The sequence below is a fragment of the Falco rusticolus genome, chromosome 6 (assembly GCF_015220075.1).
Source record: "Falco rusticolus isolate bFalRus1 chromosome 6, bFalRus1.pri, whole genome shotgun sequence".
Classification (NCBI taxonomy): domain Eukaryota; kingdom Metazoa; phylum Chordata; class Aves; order Falconiformes; family Falconidae; genus Falco; species Falco rusticolus.
The window spans coordinates 36,318,869-36,339,861 of NC_051192.1; the positions used below are offsets into that span (position 1 = coordinate 36,318,869).

The following is a 20,993-nucleotide window of genomic DNA, read 5'->3' on the forward strand; positions in this document are numbered from 1 at the left end:
ACAAAGTTTTGGTTATGAACATGATACATGCAAAAATATACCTACAGAAAAAAGAGGTGCTTGGAAAAGGCATGTTTTATCTTTCTGTTTACAAAGGCAAGTTCTTATCTGGTTACCAGACTATCTTCTGCCAATACAGGAATGTTCTGTAAAGTAGTTGGGTTTTGCCAAATGTAAGATTATCTTTCCCAGACAATAAAGACCCAGGACTTCAAATAGGAGATGAACAAGCAGTCGGACAGATTTCATAATCAGGAAGTCTTGGCTAGTTTTCTTTTCTAGCCTTCCATAATTCTTGTTTGCCTAATTATCAAAAAAACCACTTTAATAATTCCTTCTCCTCTTCTGCACCGATACACTCCTTGTACATTTCTGGCAGTCCTCTGTCTCAGTGGTATCCAGCTCCCACGTGCACATTTTCACAGATTTATTCACCATCACACTGTTTGGAGTGGTTTGGAGTTTGTAACGGTTTAACTGCAGGCATACTTACTGTGATGCCATGGGTAGGCTACTGAACTTGGGACTCTTAAAGCTTTGTTCAGTGCATTAAGTATGAAGCCAGTTGTTCTTTCTATCATGCCTTTCAAAAATGCCCACAGATTTCACATACAAGGATCATCGCTCTTCGCTCTACAGACCAACTCTTCCCAAGATAGCTAAAAAGCACTATCCTTTGGAGGTATGTTCTGCTGGACGCATTTATCTTTATTTTTTTTTTCCTGCTGTCTGGTTCCTGTGATGTCTTTCTCAACTTTCTGACCTGCTTTTCTACATCTTGCCAGCCTGGAAGGACCAACTCCTCTGCTGCTAAAGAATGAGGTACACTCATACAGTTCTATAATGGATTTGTGTCACTTTACATCAGCAGTAAATCCAACTTGTTAAATCTAAAAATGTGTCCAGGTTCAGTATTTCAATTTCAGTCTCCTCAGTGATGGCACAATCTGGGAAAAGCTTCTCTCAGATTTATTACATGATGCCACAAATAATGGCCAACACTTGAGCAGGGTTTATAGCCTTCACAGCGTATTGCAGACTTGGAACTTGATGTCTAAAAGACATATTTATAGAAGTTTACTATATTGCCCAGAAATGCCTAGTGTGGTTTTGCACAGAATTAAGAAGTTTTCATAGCCTATCCCCTTAAATGTCTTAAGACATCCTCTGATAACAAGCTAGTCATACAATCTTAAGATAACCATACAACATGCTATTTTAGACCTGAGAGCAGAAATTCTCGATAAAACCAACAGGACACCCACAGAAATGGTATTTGTCTTAATGAAATAGGTATTTTTAATTTATTTTCTCTTCTACTGGTCATCTATGCTTAAACAAACCTGAAAGGCATTTGAGTTTGTCACATTTTTTTTTTGTTTCTTCATAAAACAAGACTCTTCACAGTATTGTGTCAAGATATAAAACCCTTTTATTCTACAGTCCCTGAGTTAGAGCAGGGGAACAAGTCAGTAGCTTGGATTTTGCCAGGTTTCTTTTCAAGAGATTAGAAATTTGTAGTGGAAAAATACAATTATGTTTTTTAAAACACTGCAAACAGGAAAGTTAAATTATGATTAAGTAATGACAATGTGCTGCGGAAACAGTTACTCAGGCCTGTAAAACTACAAAAGAGTAATTTTTTTTATGTTTTTTTTTTTTTTGCTTTGCCACTATTTCGTAAGGGAATCGTAAACCACCTGTAATGAGTCTGCCTGCTGGTTAATCAGTGAGAGAACCACATTCAGCTCCCAGCTGGTTTCTTGCTTACTGGGATGGAAGAAGCTGGAAGCATTTACAAGGTTATGTATACGTAACCCATGGGAAGCATATATAGGACAGGAGACAACAGCCTCACAAAAGGCAATTTGCTTTCCCAGTAACTCTCTGAGTCTCCAGGAGTATTTATACAATCTGTTTGCATTTTACAATACGAGTTTTCTGACTCTCAGAGCTCACCCTAACACCACAGTGTTAGCGGTCACTGGCAGTGTAATTGCAATACGTTATCCTAGATCAGACCTGATGCCCCAGACTTGCTGTTACATGAGTCTGTGGCATACAGCGTAGCAAGTGCAAAAAGACATCCAATTAAAGTGAAATTTTGTTAGCATAATCTCGAGCAAAGTGTTCCTTCACACAAAATGCTGTCAAGGGAGAGCTATCCCTCCCGGAGACCTGTGTTCTACACTTTCCTCTGCTACACAGAACAAACAGAGACCTCAGCTGGCTTGGAGGTAGGTAGAGGGAATAACATTTGGTGTCATTTAAGGAGCTTTGGCATATCCCCAGTAAAATCAACAGAATGTAGGGATGCATGGCAGCTAGGGAAAAATGGCTGCCTTTTGTACAGTAAACACAAAAAAAACCCCACTCCAAACACAAGCCACATATGCTTTTAGCTTCTGAGGCTTAAAATGCAAGGAAAAGGTATAAGCTGAATGAAAAATATGCCCCACTGCATATTCTGTATCTTTTCAATGGTTAAAAGGTTGTGATATTTCATGATAGGTGGTCAATGCTCTCCCAAAGGCATTCTCTGCAAACTAAGAACTGCTGCAATATATATCTATCTAGTTAGTTATCTATATGCTGCCTATGATATAATAGAAGTTGACCCCTGCAGTATGATGTGGACAGGATCTTAATAATTGAAAACATAATAGAAAGTTTAAGTCAAATAAGATTAAATAGATATAGTTTAATCCTAATAAGTCTGGGAGATGAAAGTTTTTGTCTGTCCTAGCTAACACAAGACATGCTCTGTCCGTCCTGGACTCTTCCAGTCAAGGGAGCAAGCAAAGAATCTCACAATGATTTTATTCTGAGCAAGTGGTGATAAGGCAGTTGTTACCATCTGACCCTGTAACATTATCACTTACACACTCACAAAATACCACCCTTCCTTTCTGAAGACATTTACAATTTAAGGGTTTGTTTGCATTTGACTAAAAAGGTTATTTAATTCAAATTACTCAGAAATCTTAACAATACAGTTTAAACCAGTAATTTTAAAAGGACACTCCAACAAGTATTTAATCAGCCACCTCTACACTGTTCATCAACCTTCCTAACCATGCATAACGATTATATGTTATAATGATTTTCCTTCTGAGACAGGTATTCACAGGATACCGAACATTTTCCCTGTATATTTCGAGTAACTATCCTCCTTCATACTATTAAAATGTCACACTTCCTTTATACCTCTACATTCAGCGTCCATGAATATTTAAACACCATGTAATGTAGATAATTCAGCGATGTGATTTCTTCAGTTCAGAATTCCCATCACACATTAGAATACAGTTTTACCCAATTTTGTGAGTGTATTTTAAAAACAAGGAAACATATTTCACCTACTCATCAGTTTCATTGAGACCCAAGGCTATTTGCAGGGCAGCCTTGAAAAAGCTGGTGGCCCCAGGCAGTTCCAGCCCTCCTCATCACAGGCAAGGGGCAAAGAGCAGCAGGGACTCTGAAATTCCCCCTACACAGCTGGCACAGAAGTCACCACTGAAGCCACAAACGATAGGTCACCATCAGCGCTACAAAGACTGGAGAGGCAGGACATGGAGCAAACAAATACTGCTGGAGTCAGTGGCTCACTCATCACAGCTGTCTGGGGAAACCTGCCTGTTCTCTGCGTATTGTTACAGCTGTGGTACATGTAGGCTTGAAATTTTTTACAGGTTGTCTTGAAGGTAGTCAGATTTAGCATAGTTACTGGAATCAGGAGTTACTATTCTCTTCTTTCTGCAGGAAGGCAGGAATAGATTTTAGGACAATTATATTAATGACAGCATTTAAAAATCATTTTGCACCATTTAATGTTGGCACTTATACACTATGCAGAAGAAAACGGTCCTCCATGAACATTACCTCATATAGGTAACACTCACATTATCTCACCTAGAAGAAGAGCAGGATAAGTAGGAGAAACAATCACAAATTTAGCAAAGAAACACATTTGCACCTGTAAAAAATCTGCCATGTAACTGTACCTGTTGAAAATGCTTTTCAACACTGAAGTCTGTGGATGCAATGCAAGCCAAGTGGGTGGTAGGAACAGCCACATCTGATTATATAGGATTGTTCAAGTGATGATAGATGTGATTCTTGTTCAGTCGTTTGGAAGAGCTTGTACTGAATTTTAGCATGTCTTCTTTTGAGCAGGATGGCCAACTCTTGGAAGCAGACTATAAGTCCTGTTTCTAGACACCTTAAATCATCTTATGTTTGCTGTATATCTTACAGTTTTTCCTGCAAACTGAAGTTACCACCAAACTGAAAATTCAGATGAGAAATGTATTCTACTTTGCTAGTTCTGAAGTACAAAAATAAATTATGTTCATACCTTTAGCCTAGGTGAGTGCACTAAGTACCAGGCTTCAGGTTTTGGTAGCTGCGGGTGGGCGCCTGAACTGCCAACCTCTTTGCAGGGGCTGAAGAAGGGGAAACTTCGTGGCCGCCCCCACCCCTTGTTCAGCCTGTGCCAGCCTTGGTGTGCCCTCTGGAGGGCAAATGCCCCCAGGGCTACCCATTGCCTAAGGAAACTTCCATGGGGATGGAGGAAGCAGCCCAGAAGATCTCTCTGTGTCACAACTGTCATTTTCTTCTCCCAGCTTTCCCCTCTGCTAAAAGGTTTGGGATAAGCTTGCTATCTCTGTTTTTCATGCAAGACAGGGATGTACCGAAAATTAGAAATAAGAGGCAGAGAGCGGAAGGAGTGGAAATTCTTAAACATTCCAGAAGTAATAATTGGTCTAAAAATAGTCACATTCTGCATGAAGGGAGGAAAGAGGAGAATAAGGCCAGTGTTTCTGCTAAGTTTTATTTATTAAATTTGTGCCTCTTCAACATCTGGGATAATATGGTGATACAGTCTCTCTTTTTAACCAGCCAGTCCAGTTACCAAGCCAGATACCCCCTCCCGAAAGGGCTTAAGCCCAACACAGTTGCACCCCACCCCCCTCCACGACTGCGGCTCTGCTTCTCGCCCTTGTGCCGGTCCACACTTGCACCCAGCCTACACGTCACTGTCACACAGGCACGGATGGGCTGACATGGGGTGGCACGGTCAGCCTTATGGGTGGGCTAAACAGAGAATGACACACTCCTCTATAGGGGCAAATCAACCAGCTATGTAAACTCCAACACTCCCTTCTCAGTTTTCCTGCATCCTGGTTTTACAAGACACAGGCAAAATCTCGAATGGTTGTTGATTCAGATAACATGAATATTGCAGGAGATCCATATGTTCATTAAATGGAAGTTTCATAATGAATAAATAACAAAACTGAAAGGGATTAAGTAGTATTAATAGTACATCTATGGATAGTCTACAGGTCACAGGCAGCTGGACCATCGTGTGGGGAGTCTGATTTAAGCAGAATGGGATTTTCAACAACTACTCCAGAATGCAACTCCTTAAACCACTAAAATAGTTATATATTTAGCTTCTCACTCTAAATTTGTAACATTTCTTCACACAGAAAACCTTTGAATGACAAAACTGCTAAAGGTATTGTGTTGAGTCATTTTGTGCTCATCACCCCTAGCTCATTGATTTTCCAGTGTATAATCAACATCTCTACTATGGTTAGCATGAAAACTATTGACTGCAGATACTTTTAACTATAACTATTATGAAAGCTTTGGGTAGCAATACAATGCAAGAGTATATGCTTTAGCATAGCATAATATCAAAAGAAAAGCATTGATATCTCTGTGCCTGAGAACTTTTTCATGTGCAGTGTGACTAGATATCTGTTTGCCCCATCTGTTTTTTCTTAAGCGGCACAGAGTTAGCTCATGGCGTTTTTCATCTTTATCCATGCTTTGAATTTTTGACAATTTCAGACTTTCATCTTTTACTTGTTTTCTTATTTTAAGTTTCTTTAATAATGTAATGTGCTTACATTTAGTTTGGATGCTTTTAGCTGGAAGTATCCCAGAACTGTATCACCAGTCTCGCTTTTTATTTACCTGTGAAGCAAAATTTTCCTTTCAGTTCCTCCAGAAGTCATAAAACGTTTGCAGGTTAAACAAAAATAAACTTTCAGTGTATAAGCCAGGTCTTCCTGGTATACTGGCAGTTATCTCTCACAGACATCCTTTCTGAGCCAGCTTTGCTTTACATCATCTCATGGCATACTGGATGACAGCAACACCCATCTGTTCATATGTTCTAGGATGGACGCCCATGGAAAGGAAATCCCTGTAGATAAGAAATTGCATCAAATCAGAGAACAGCTGAGTGAATGGAAAATAACCCTAGACCTGCTTTATCTTTGTTACAAACCAAGTCAACATAGGGCTGATGCCAGTAGACTACATCTATTAGCAAATGAGAGACAGCACTGCATGTGAAAGGGGTCCCCTGTCCAACACAAATGCTTTTTTCTCATTTCATTCTCTATTATTTTTCCCTTTGATCCTTGACAAAAAGCTGTTCAAACATGCCCACTTTAGGAACGGGTTCAAGTGTAAGAAAGGCCAAGGCTCCCACTGACTGCTTTTACAGTAAGATGCACCCTGGGCTCTGTGATTTCTTAGCTAGAGGATGTCCCAGCTTTTCAGGATCGGAACAGATCTGTACAAATAATCATTCAGAAGATCTTTCTGCCTATAATTCACCATGACCATAATTTGGTTTTCATTTTTCACCCAGTTCTATTCAGGAACATGAAAAAAAAAAAAAGCCTAGTTCTTCCACTGGCAGGAAGGAGACATCTAAATAGTTATGCTTCTTTATTGAAACTTCAGAGGTCTGACCCCAAAAAATCCATATCCTATCTGGCATACACCTTTCCCTTTACCTTATCCAGCACCAGTGGGAAAGGTGGCAGAATATACTGCTGTCCAGGTATATTTAGAGCAAGCAGATGCTCAACAGTGAAGAAATTTCCCAGGATTTGGTCAGAGTTGCTTCTGCCCCATGTGCAGACTGCAGCATCAGGAGCATTTAGCTGGTCCTGTGAACCTCTACCTTCATGGCTCATTTTAAAGTCCCTTTGTGCATAAATTTTGTAATGAGATTGTTACAGCTCCTAGAAAATGAATCAATTCTCTCATCTCTACTTGAGGCATTAGCTGCTTCAGTGGCTCTCTTCTGTGTTGTCACACACATTGTCATTTTGGCTACCCACAAAGGAGCCCTTACAAGCTTTGTGATGCTTTCCTTCTCACTTCTCAAATGCAGAGAAGACAGTTCCCAAATCTCCTCTCCCCTCCTTATTTTCCTTCTTATGTGAAATTTCTTTGCGTCAGAAAAGCCTGCCCTCATTAAGAGGTGCATGACACAGACAGGTATAAGTCATTAAGTTAACAAACAAAAATATTCAGAAAAGCAGTTTATCTCAGCTCAGTCAGGTTCTTGATCGATGACATAAAACGTACATAACAAAATCTGTATGTAACTAAGTCTACAGAGGTTAGTTGTAATGCAGGTGCTGCAGTGGTCACAGAAGCCCTCTAAACATCCAAAACAAGGTGGTTTTATAGCCACACTCCAGTAAAGTTTATGCAGGACTGTGGAAAAATTATAGTTTACTGTAACTGCAGAGTGGCTATAAAAATAAGGGGGGGGTTGGATGTTCAATGTCCTTTTCTACTCTGTTGCATAATTTCATTGGGGAGCAATAAATCAGGTATCTTTTGGGAATCTTCCCTACCCAACACCATCTGAGTAAAAAAGTTGCAGATTTCCAAATAATTAAAAAATTGTACACGAGACACAAAAATAACCTCTTAACAGTTTGGCCTGTTGCGATGCTCAGCATGTGCAATAGCTCATGGCAAACTTGTACTCTGGTTCCCTGGTATATGCCAGAGCCTGGCCATGCGATAGATCTTTATTGCTACTGCTGTCCAGATCAAATCTAACAAAGGTGTGCCTACCTGTCATCAAAGCTTTACTCACTGTACAAATGCCTTAAGACAAAAGAAACTCACTGAATTGAGAGAGACTGGGGAAAAGAAATCCCTGCTGAGTCAAAGGACTCATACAGGAATGATTATGGGGAGATCTGAGGTTCTGCCTGTGTTTTCATCCCTTTCACAACCATAGTGCCTGCTTCTCTCAGGAGCTGAGACAGTCTGCAGTGTGTTGCTCCCAGAGATGTCCTCCCTGAATGAATCCTTCCTGTAGCTTTATCGCCGTGCCAGTCAAACAAGCCCAAATACAAGTTTGCAAGACCTGTCCATGCAGCAGTAATTTCATAACCTGCAGATGTCAAGAACCAAGACAAAATAATACAGCACACATCAGGTTTAATGTGATTAACTCAGTTGCTTTTAGTTTATTAATTTTACCCATATACATAGTTGATTTTGAAAACACCACGTGAAAGAGCCAGGACAAAGTGTAAGAAAATGGTACAGGAAAAGATTTCAATATGCAACGTGCCAGTGTACCTTCTGTGTTTTATACATACTTTACATAGAAAACCAAAAACCCCACAGTTTTCAGAGGAAGCACACACTTTATTTTCAAATGGCAAATTTAGTTTATTAATAGGTAAAAAAATAAATCTACAATAGCAACAGTGCAAACACATCCGAACACATGGCACACAGAACACAAATGAATAAAATTTATTATACAGAGGACCCAATGTTTCCTAGGGTACTGGCTGTGACATATACAACAAATAACAGGGTGAGGAATAAACTGCTACATAAACAGGAAGATGAGCTGCATGTTATTGGTTCTGTCTTGTACGGTCTCTCTATTTCAGGTGGTAAAGCTGTCATGCCTTGGATCTGCAATTAAAATAATAAAAAATGATCAGAGTTTTATCACATAAAATTAGAAATCTGTATTTTGCTCTCTACCTAGTTGGCAGCTTGCGTGAGAATCTATTGTTAGTTTTGTACTGGGGTTATGACTCTTACTGTTGAGACATCAAGCTCAGTAAAAAAATATATTGCGTGCCAAATGATCAGCCAGCGTGCGCATCCATCACTCTCAGCTTCGTAACAGCTGTACACACCCAGCATCCTCTCCAGTAAAGCAAGGTTAGGCTTCTGTTGGTTGATTTGTGTGACCTTATTTTCCTTTCTGTAATTTTTTAGTTAGTTTGGGGTTTTTGTTTTTATCTTTCTGGTAGATAAAAGTGGAAGTTTACAGTGTTACAGTGCTCTAGGGATATTGGATGATATTTGAATGCATTCATCTGTATGTACAAGGATTACACTTGCATGTACAAGGCAGTTAATTGTGTACACATTATTTCACGGAATCACAGATTGGTTGGAGTTGGAAGGGATCTCCAGAGGTCCAATGTCCTTGCTCAAGCAAAGTCACCTACAGCAGCGTTATATTTCTATATATTAAGTATTTTTTACTTTTCCCTTAGAATTTTTATGCAATTTTTGTGGAGTTGGACAAAACTACCTGCCTGCCATGGTTTTGATGTGAAATTAGAGAGATTTGGGTACACTGCTTGGCTATGCTTTTCCTAAATGTACTCTCTACATGTTACAGAAGCTCTGCAAAAAGCAAGCTCCTGGGCACAAAAGTTTTTGAAAGTTTGAATGCCCACCTGCATAGCATGTGCTTCCTTTGGTTTTTTTCATGTTGCAATTATCCTGCACTGCAGAAAAAAATAATCTAAATATTGACTTAATCTTAGCAAACACAACACGAAGCTGAAACTGATCAAGAGATCATCCCTACAGAAGGATGAAGGTATTTTCAACTCAGTTCCTCTGCTTCAAGTTTTTTCCTCCTTGTAACAACTCACTGATTGTTTGGCTATTCAGGTTGAATCTGTTCTTGATTTTGATGAGGATGGCCAATTTAATGTAGTATCACTAATAAAGGAAGGGAAAGGAAAGAGTCCTAATCTTAGCTTTGATGAATACGTCCTAGTCATTTGACATAGGAAACTATGATTAAAAGGAAGAACTAAGCACTCCCAGTTCCACTGAGCTCACTTTTTGACTGCATTCTTTAAGTCGTATTATTCCTTCATCCTGTAAGATAAAGGGGAACAGCATTTTCCAGAAAGCATACCATTAAAAAAAAAAAAAAAAGGCAGCCTACCCCCTTTTGATAAAATGTGTGCTTTCTGACAAATAATTAGTGAAAGAGTGCCTGCACTGCTGCTACTGGCCAGCAGTTACAGAGGTCAAGAAGTTTAACCAAAACTGGTGAATGGTTACATGTACTGTCAATAATTGCTTTTCTTTGAAGGTCTGTAGTGGGACAAATATTAGAAAGAAACAACTTCTTTGATTACTTATAGCACACGGTATTTCATTGACATCCCATAGGCAGAATAGTCTGATTGATGTTGAAAAGCCCTGAGAATGCCACTGTAGGAAGGGCAAACTGAAAGCACTGTGTGACCTGCTATGAGGTGGCGTGGGCTCTTTTGTGGGGTGAGGAGAATGAGGCAAAGGTCCTTTCCTAGGAAGTATTTAATCAGGAGTATCTTGTATCAGCTACTAGGCTGGACTAAAATCACGGTAGGACATAAGCCAGTACAAGAGAATCTCCCCTTCTGAGCAAAAAAGCTCAAAAAATTAAAATGGAATCTTAATTTGGACTCTGTAGAGGAGTTCACGGAGAAATATGTATTTTTCAGCATCTGCTTCAGGGATGATACTACATGCACTAGTAGTTCTTTATAAACACATATCGACACTAAAAATGACAGCTTTTCCCAGCAGCCCTGTTAAAGTACCAGTAGACATTTACAATAAATAATAACTTACCCAGGAATTATTTTGTTATCTTATAGGGTTTTTTTCATAAGGAGAAGTGGAAAAGAAAAGCTATAGAAGATAAAATCTTCCAAAGGTGCACAAAGGAAACAGACAATCCAAATGTATGTTTTCTGGCCCAATACTATAGACATTTTAGACACAAGACCAACAAAAACCCAAGAGATATTGGAAGAGTACTTATATAATTTCAGATAGTCTAGATACCTGAGTTAAGATGTTAGATTCCCGAGGCTTCCTTATGCAGTCAGTAAGCTTCCCCCTACAGAGTGCCTCAGAGAACAAACCAACCTGATGTAGGGATTTTGATTCATCCATCATAAGACCCTAACATAAGTCCCTGAACAGTGAGGCAGCCAAGGGAAAACAGCTTTCTAACTTGGTCACCTAATCTGCACAGATACGGTGAGTCTCCGATCAGACCCAGACACACTGAAAGACTCCATACTCCTATTACTGATCCCATCTGCTGATCAAAGCTCCAATTTTTCTATTCTTTCCAAATACTTCTAGGACTTGAGTTAGATGAAAGTGCCAAAAACACATTCTCATCATTTGTTATTGTATGTAATTGTAATATAGCTGTGTAAACAGTCTGAAGATGTATAACCAGGTACTTATTCATATGCAATGAAGGACTGTAAATCACATCTGTTTCATGTCACTGTTGTCTACTCAGACTTACCGACCATTCTGCATTATCTGTTTTTGAACATCTCACGTTCACTGGTAGTTTAAGCACAAGTTCATTATAGGAGAGACCCTCCGATCTGGACCATTTGAATTTGTTCATTGCATCCATAAAAGACAGGTTTTTATATTGCTTAGGACTCTTGATAATGAAAGGCCAAGTCCTAAAGAAAAATAAATAAATATGTTTTTAAAAATACATAAATACCATCAAGCTGGACCTGCATTTGGAGAATCTACTCAGAAAAACAAATATACTATTATTAATGTCAACATTCTCAGCTAAGTTCTCCGCTAGTGGAAACTGATGCGGTTTCATTTATTTTAACAGACTTACAGAAGGTTGTCAGCAGTTTAGGACTTGCTGCCAGATGCTTTTAGAAATGAAGGACTTTAACTTAAGGAAGAGAATTACCTTGCTGTTCTCTGATCTACAAATTGAATACACAGGCAATACAAAACAGATCTTCTGTTGTAACTTCTCAAAACAAAACAAAACAAAACAAAACAAAAGCCACACCCTCTACTTGGCTTGGCAAACAGCGTTACAAAGAACCATTTGCAGTTTGAAAGCTCCTTCCAGACAGCTCTGCCAAGCTCAGGTCACAACGCAAATCATAGGTCAAAACTCAGCCTAGCACAGGAGTTGCTCTAACATGCATTGGTTTGCTGCAGTGCAAGATTAAATGAGAATAATTGGTGCTGTGGACATTGCCTTTGGGCATGTCCCTACATGCTGGCTGCAAGGGGACTTTTGGCCAGGGGTAGGGTAGAGACCTGCTGTGCTGCTGTGAGAGATCCAACTATATGCCCACGGGTGGGAATCCTCCCCACGAACAAGTGAGGCCAATCCCATTTGCCAGCAGCCAAAGATGTGGAAAGGGAAGGAATGATACTTCTTGTCTTTTATTTAGTAAAGAAAACTCAAAAATAATAACAAAGGAAAAATTAAAAATAGCTGAAAAGCTTTTCCATTGTTCTTGCTTTCTCCTTGTTTGACTCTGCTGGGATGAATAGAAACAACTTGGTGGACAGGTCAAGTTCTTAAAACAGAAAGCCCAATACAACTAGTAGAAGAACTAAAGTAGCTAAAACTTTATCTAAGCAACCTGATTAATACTTTGGTCAGAGCATGACTTATCTGTCTGAAGTGCTTTGAAAAGATCCGTGTTGCTTTGCAGTAGGCTGTCTCCCACTTGCTTTGGGTAAAGTGCTGCCTATGCCAAAGTTCTCTAGTCAACAACTAGGCACAGAGGACATAATTTTAATCAAGAACCTATTTTACGCTGTTGTGGTCCATTCACTTTCATCTCAGCTCCTCATGATTTATACCACTGTCTGTGCCACTAGACTGAGGAAAAAAAGGGTTTTAAAGTGAGACACAATGCCTTGATCCTGCTTCCAGTTCGCCTTCATGTGTAAGTCAAGAGAGACTTTAGAGGAGTCAGTGAAGCAATTCCAGCATAAGACTGACACAAGAAAGATAAAGATCAGGTCACATATCCTTAGGCTGACAGAGCTTAATGAAACGAATTGTGGATTAGGTCATAAATACTAGAGGCATTAATAATCTCTTCTTCTAATTACTATTCCATGTGCGGCAGACAGTCTGCATACTTAACTCTATTCAAAACATCTTTATTTCCCCAGGCCAAACACACATTTTTTCCTTTAAGTACAGTTATCATGAATGAACACTCAAGAGAGCATACATTTGTTAGAATATTTTCTTTCTAAGCTCAGGAAGACTCTTTTAGCTAGGATTAATTTAGAAACTGTGCTCTCCCTGTATTAAAAGAGATTGTAAATAGAAATAGTGTAGAAAATGAAGTAGACATTGATTGCATTGTGACTTTCTTCAAACTCTTCTGTCTTGGATATAAATTTCAGAACTAAGACCAGTAAGCCTGTATATCGAATTACTTTGCAATAATAGTTGTATATGGTTTTGTTAAACTGTATAAGGAAAGACAACTTTTAAAATGTAAATGTGATGACATACTATTAGTCTATCAATTTTATTTTAAAATCTTACTGTTACCTTAGTTTAGTGCAACCAACAATACAAATGTAATTCACCTTTCACCACTGACAGTGCATTCTACTTTCTATTGTTTGATTATTTTTCTGTACTTGGTTCATTTGGGAACTTTCCTCTTTAGACTATTCTCACTGTTCACAATCACTTCCACTGCTTATCTGCTATTGAGATACTTTTCATTTTAAACACTGCAAGAAACAGTTAAAAACTGAAATACACTATTAATTGATTTTTATATATTCACACAGATTTATCCTGTCTGTAGTGGGCTTCCTCCCATCTCCTACCAAAATTTAAATTTTATGTTGGATTCTGGAAATAACTCTTGCTCTTAATGAGTGATACCATTGTGCTGGTCATCCTACTGACATCAAAGGACAGATTCAACACACTGGGAAGCATTTTATTCTTGCTGAGGACCCTCATGATGAAGGACAGCAACACTTCTGCTGACTTACTAAAGAAACTGTAACACATTGTTTAAAATTTACCAGCCTGTGGTTTACCCCAGCACTGAGATGCCCTCTGAACTGCACAGACCTGAATGCAATGGTGGTTATTATAGATCCTGAGTTGCCTAAATGGTAACAGCCCCCAACCCCTACCATTCACAGAGTGGGTATTTAATATTTGTTAAGCATTGAGGTAGGAAGATCTTACAACAAAATTACATTACCTCTTTTGAGCTGAGCAGCAGGCCAATATTCAGATTCTTGTGGCTTATTTTTATTAGGAAGAAGAATTGATGAATGAGCTAGGTGGTTTTCTTTCTGACATGGATTTACATCTCAAAAATGTGCAGTGTCCTTCTTCCCTAAACGGTAGGAGTCCAAGAGTAGTAGACTCAGTAGACGGTGTCTTTGCACAGAATTGCAAGCTCCTGCAGTCAACAGTTCACTTAAAAAGCTCTTTCTTCCTCTTGGCTAGGTTCCTACCACTGGTACCATGTTTTTCTCTCTACTTACCTTGCGTATCATCCTCTGACTTCTTATTCTTCCAAAGCCTTCTATCTCTCATTTCTCTCCATTGCGATGCTTATCTAGAACTTATCTTTCTCTATGAACAATTTAATATTTTCTTAATCCCTCAGTTTCCTTTCTAATTTACAGCTTCTTCCCCTTTTCTGAATTTGTCAGTGTCACTGAGACAGCGTTAAGTTCTGTATGTGAGCAACAGCTCCAAGATCTGGTTGCACTGATTGACTTCAGCAGCATTATAAACAACAAATCTATCCAGGGTAATTCAATATCCATGCTCTCAAACTCTGTTTTCAAAATTATCTCTATATATGTTAAACACTTCTAAGTTTTAATAAATTGATAGATTTTCTGAAACAATGATGACATTGAATAGTGTTTTTACAGATGGTTGCGGTGAAAAAAAAATGCTGTGAGGAATATTATTTCTTTAACAGAAAAAGCTGCTTTTGTATTTACAAAAAAGGGGAGGGGGGGGAATAATTTGGCAGGAGAAATATAGCAGCACAGCATAATGACCGAAAGGAAGTGGCATGAGTGACCCAGCAACATGTTGCACTACTAGAAAGCAATAAAGTTCATAAAAAAATGACCTTGTAATCCCACAGACAGAAATAGAGGTGCTACACATATTCATAAACAGTTTACTTGCCTGACTGGTCTGTAGATTTCCTTAACACCAATGAACTGGAGCTGTTCCATTATATCTGGAATGCTTGCACATCGGGTGAGGTTGATTCTTGGGTAATAGAGCAGATATGACAGGCACATTTCATTCCTGGTGCTCAGACCACCCTGAAAATGGGATTTTTCTTTTAATTAAGATAGCACTGGAATCTCACAGATAAAAACACCGATTAGCATTTATATGCTAATGAAATGTGTATCAGGAGGCCCAATTCAACAGGTTTATCTTGCACATTGAGTAATCAAGTAGCAAGAAGTTATTACATAATTTACAAAATACACTGCAAGCTCAAGCAGTACCTCCTGAGCTTAAAAAAATGTCAGAAAGAACATCAATACAGGAAGACTCCTATTATGTTGAAGAGAACGATCTGAGAAGTTCAGGTTTATTTTCAGCTATCTCCAAGATACTTACATCTACCACGTTTCAGAAAAAGGGCTTCAAAGTAGAACAGATGTAGAAAAAATCTGGTAGGATAATTAGTCTGCTTAATAAAAAATTAAGTGAGCTTTGCCTAGTAAAATGGAGGCCAGGATGGAATACGTATCTATATGGACTCTCCTTGTAAGTACATACACAGCAAAAGAGTAAGAAAGAAGAGTTATTTAAGTTAACAGATAATGTTGACTCAAGCACAAATGAACACTAACTATAAAATAATTAATTAGATTAAGATTTTTAGCTAGAAGAAACATTCTTAAACAGTCTTCCAATGAAAGCCAGGGGGCAAACAACTAATTTAAAATTAATCCTGGTAAATATGGACAAAATTATGAGCTGCATGTTCTTAAATCCTGTGTGGGAACAGTTCCACAAACCTCACAGAACCACAGGAATACAAATGGAGAAGACAAAACATGAACCAAGGCTCAAAAGCTAGTGTCGTCACCACACAAGAAAATAGGACAAAAACTCAAAGGTTTTCATTCTCACTCTTTCGCTTTGCTTTATATACCTACTGCATGCACGTACATGCAAGCCGTGATTCAGGGAGAGGTATCCCTGTGTTCTCTGGATGCCAGGAACAGGTCTTCCTTGCTGAACAGAACTCCCTGAGGTCTCACCTCCCAGAGGTCTGGATCCAGCCCCTTCCAAGGAAGCGGGATCAGCCCCTAGCAAAGGCTGGGTGCTGGCAGCTACACCCCTCCCATAAGCATAGTGGGTCTGGCATCACTCTCCAATTTAATAGCCAGCTGGCACAGTCCAGCTCATGTCCCAACAACCAAATTCGCTTCACCTTCAAAACCAAGTGGTCGCATTGCAACAGCCAGTGTCTGCTAACCTAAAAAGTTGTGTCTGCGACACTGTGCACTGCACTGTGCCAAACCTGAGCCAGAACCCCTCGACCCTGAAGAGGCTGCTCACCCCCTGGCCATGGCCCTGCCTCGTCTGCTGCTGCACCAGGGGGCTGCAGCACAGCTGCTCCTTGTGCCTTGGCTGCAAGTGTGCACAGGTACGGCACAGGCTTCTCGGGTGGCACCCCAGGGGCAGCAACTGCCCAGGGGGGTCACTGCGGCTGGAAAACCCACCTCATGAGAAAGGTAGCGTGCAGAGGCTCAGCCTCCTCCTCCCAACCCAAAGCTCCTGTATTCTGCCTGGATTCTACATTAGGCACAAAAGCAAGTGGTCCTGTCTTGATCATGGCATCAATAAAAATCAGTATGTAAGAACTGGCAATTACAACTTTGAGGAAAAATGTGTAACAAGTTTATAAAAATAATTCATTAGAATATGCAGAATTTGCACGTTAATACATGTTATGAAGAAAGCAATTCCAAAGAAAGCCAGCAGAGTCTGATTTTTAAAGAGCTTTCATGAGCTGGCTTGCTTATTTTTATAAACTAGTCATATGAATGCCTTTTGCAAGAGATCAGACTGTGATCGTAATAGTCCTGATGACTTTAAAACCTAAGAATCTATGAAAGGAAAGATAATACATAATTACATGCACACAGGCATTAGCAAGTTAAGTCCACACTTTTTAATAGCATTTTATGAAAAAGATGTTGGTCCCCAATATTATCTGTGTACTTATTTTGATCCATTAAAACATTTCTTACCCATGTCATGCGAATTCGGTCCACAGTATTGTAGTGGCATTCCGTGATTAAATTATCCCCCTGAAACACAAGATTTCGGAAGTTCACAGTTCTGAAGTTTATCAGCATCAGCTTCAGGTAACCACAGATGACATCAAACACTTAAGAAATAGAGATCAGAGCAGTGGATACTATTTTTTGAAAGAGCAAAGGATTAGGTAATTGGTGTGTGCTAAGGCCTGGGCACTTAACATTCATGTTACCCCAGATCCTCAGGGATCCCCCATGGATCTAAACAGAGTCCTATCCAGAGTCTTGTATGTTTTTGGAAAACAGCAATGGAGATGCCCAGTTATAATCCTATTATCGGGAAAATTATGTATGTAGACAGTATCTATGTGTAGACATATACATGATTCTGGCTCCCAAACTCATCCATTGCTACTTTGGATAGCTTTCCCCAGGCCAATTTATGATGCCAACTTTAATAGAAATACTTGCCAAATGAGGAAAAGAAGGCTTTCCACATCACAATAACAACTATTTATCTGCCAAGCCTGGGAGTAGAGGAGTGGCAGGCAAAAACTTAACTACATTGACAGATATGTATGGGAAAGGCTGAATACTTACCTTCTCAAGTACATACAATTAACTTCTTGCTGCCTTGACAAACCGATCTACAGTTTGGTAGTACCTTTATTCCCTGTACCTAATCAAATACAAATCTCAAGATCACCATGATAATCAAATGGAAATTAAAATTTTGAAGAACATAGCCAGACATCAAAAATCTAATATTTTTGAGCAAATTCATATCACAAGGATGTAAGATGTTTATTTGCTTTGGTACATTTTTGGGGGTATCATCATGTTTCCTTGTCACCCATTGTATTACTCTTCCCTGAAAAAATTAGATCACCCTTCAAAGGTTAATAATTTCTCCTTTCCTGCGGGCTGTTTCATGGCCAGACCAGTGCTAGTACTAACTGTACTCCAGGCTTCTGGGAGAAGGTGTGTCAGCCTCCTGCCAGCCAAATGGAGACAGAGGTTTCTGAAGCAGCATGAAGTGGCACAGCTTTGCTGCTCCCAGCAGGAATATGCTGCTTCCCACCAACCAGGTCTCTAGCTTTTGAGGCTTAAGGAGTAGATAGCGTTCACTAAAAGTGTTCTTTCTGTGACATTAGATCTTTTGCTTCCAAATTCAGAAGAGAGTGTTAGTATATGAAGAAAACAACCTGGACTCCACAAGCTGAAAGATGGATACACCCTTGAAAAAACTTGCAGAGGAGAGGATAACAGAACTTACACAAAAATTTTTAATATTATTAGTTAATTGATTAGACTGTGGTCTGAATTACACCAAATGATATATGTAAAGCTGTACTGGTAGTTTTGCATAAGATGAAAACAAAAAAAAGGCATAAAAAAGGCTCATTTCAGAGAAAGAATTCCAGCTTTTACTTGAGCTGTCTTTTTTATGAAGTTGATACCTCTTTTAGTCTTTCTGCTTTCTACTCCCTTTTGTTCTTGAATTTTAAGAGGCCTTTCTCTATAATCTGCATGGATTTTCCTAAAAATATTACAGGCTTTCTCTGCAAACCTGTCATCTTCTGCCAGCCCCTTTCCTAAACCCTTCAACACTTCTTTCCTGGAGGAGGTAACACCATTTTGTCTTTGAAGTCCTTGTGGAGTACAAGCAGTTTGACTTCAAAGAATAAATGCTGCACCTGAACATCCAGGTTTTGCTGTAGAAATTAAATTATAAAGTTAATATTTTAGCTTCTTGCCTTTAAAGGACAAATATCAATGTCTCCCAGCATAGGAGAAGAGACCTAAGAGAGAAAGCGACTCGGAGAGAAGCCTGGAAGTTTAAAACATGGGGCTCCTGAGTATACTTGAAGTTCAGTCATTTCAATGGTCTTTTCAGCTCCCTTTTCTTTACTGGCTCCAATTGTAAACAAAATACAGTTGTATGACATTTTGCATCTGACCAATTTCATTGGTAACAGGCCTGTTCACGTGCAGCAGAACAAGAACTTCTTCAGTTGTTCTGCTGGCCAGACCTGGAGCACCCAACCTCTGCTGCATTAAACTTTCTGTTCTCAGGCCAAAGCTTCAAAAACAGATGCTGGCTGGAACTAACTAATTTTTAAACGAGTGACTCATCTAAAAACATACGGACTCTTTTCATGCAATACCTATGGATACCTACTGCTTTATAATATAATTGTAGTTGGGATTTTTCTGAAAGTTATATTACATTATTCTGACAAGAATAGCAGAATTGCATAATTTCTTCTTCCAAAAGGTTCTGCTTACTAGTGAAACCTCACACAGAACATAAACATGGAGTTTTACTCCCAACACCAACTACAAATCTGAAATAAACAGAAGACTTGGCTGATTTGTAGACATGTTTGCAAGGCTGGATGAATACTTGCTGTGTGTACATACTTGAGATGTGCTACTTGGTCTCAGCGGCTCCATAAAGCCATGTGATGGCATTTCCATTCTTCAGCTAGCTGGATGCACAACAATGGCACCACCAGGCACGTGTGATTTTATAATCTGCTTTGTTCAAACATTTGTGATAGGAAAATTTAAATTGAGTAATTGTGGACAACAAACACACCCAAAGAACAGCTTGAATTGATGGGTCTGTAGTGAATTGGGTGGACACTCCTGAGACACTGCAAATTTAATGCATTAGTTACTCTGCATAAGTTACTCTGCAGTAAGTGGAAAAATTAATAAAACATTAAAGAATTCTATGATTCCCTGATAAGAAACTGTAGAAAAATTAATCCTAAATGTGAGTAAATGTTAGGCACATGAACTCTTAAACACTCTCAGGGAAAGAATTGTATCTTACTGGCAAGATGGTTCTTTCTTCTTTCAGATACTGAAACTCCTGGAAGTTAAAGTCAAACTCATCATCATAAGCAAGCAGCTTCTGCTCCTCGCCGTTGCGAAAGTGGCGCATCCTGATAGCTCTGCCAGCAAGATGAGCATGAAGAAGTACTGCAAACACATTAATCCCAGCAGGTCTCTCAGCGCCTAGAGCCTGGCCAGGGAAACCAACACCATCAGTGTGCCCAGATGCAATGTCATGTAATGTATTACAATGTACAAACAGAGTAAAAATATATTAATAAATGAGTTTTACATTCCCTCAGGTTACAGCAAAATGCAGTCCGAAGAAAAAACAAATCTGTATGTGAAATTAAGGTTTTATATACAAAAAAAGGCTAGTTTTTTTCCATGATTTTTTTCTTTTTAGGAAAAACTTAACTTACTCCCAATGCACACAGTTTTTACGCAAATCAACTGGCCTGCCAATAATTCTCAACAGATTAAGCCCTTCAAGGGAATTACACTAAAACCTGCACATAATTTCAGTGCTAGTGGTTGACACTAGTGAATGTGGATCTTTACTGTGAAAAAGAATACCTATGCAGTTTTGAATGATGTTATCATCAACATTGTACCAAGAGAAGCACTATAAACAGAGACTGTAATTATAATATGCTCAACTTCCCATCTTCAAGTCAACTGATGGTGAAATACTGTAAGTTTACATCTGAAACTTTTTTCCAGGTCAAAAACATTTTAAAATTAGCTTTTTGAAATTGACACAAACCTGACATCACTCCCATTCTAGCTGAGAACTATGGATCTGAATATATGCTAGACTTGTTTAGAGCCCAAACTAGAAATAATCTGTTATTGCAATACCTTTCAAGTACAGCCTTAAGGTCAGAAACGTCACAATAATAGATTACTCAAGTGTTTTTAGGCTGAAAAATGCTATGACAATAAGCAAA

The 20,993-nt window shown here is 39.0% G+C and overlaps 1 protein-coding gene across 2 annotated transcripts in view; it reads right to left on the reverse strand.

Annotated features, from left to right (window-relative positions):
• Nucleotides 1–8,273: 8,273 nt before the first annotated feature.
• MOXD1 (monooxygenase DBH like 1) overlaps nt 8,274–20,993 on the reverse strand; it is a 51,504-nt gene continuing 38,784 nt past the window's right edge. Inside the window, exons 8-12 of one of the 2 annotated variants that reach the window (XM_037391763.1) lie at nt 20,042–20,233; nt 17,191–17,250; nt 15,095–15,237; nt 11,420–11,588; nt 8,274–8,766 (exon numbers count right to left, since the gene is read on the reverse strand). In XM_037391763.1, coding sequence (XP_037247660.1) covers nt 8,602–8,766; nt 11,420–11,588; nt 15,095–15,237; nt 17,191–17,250; nt 20,042–20,233 — 729 coding nt within the window. In that variant the 3' untranslated portion in view covers nt 8,274–8,601. The remainder of the gene's footprint in view (nt 8,767–11,419; nt 11,589–15,094; nt 15,238–17,190; nt 17,251–20,041; nt 20,234–20,993) is intronic. The other variant, XM_037391764.1, reaches the window with a different exon arrangement.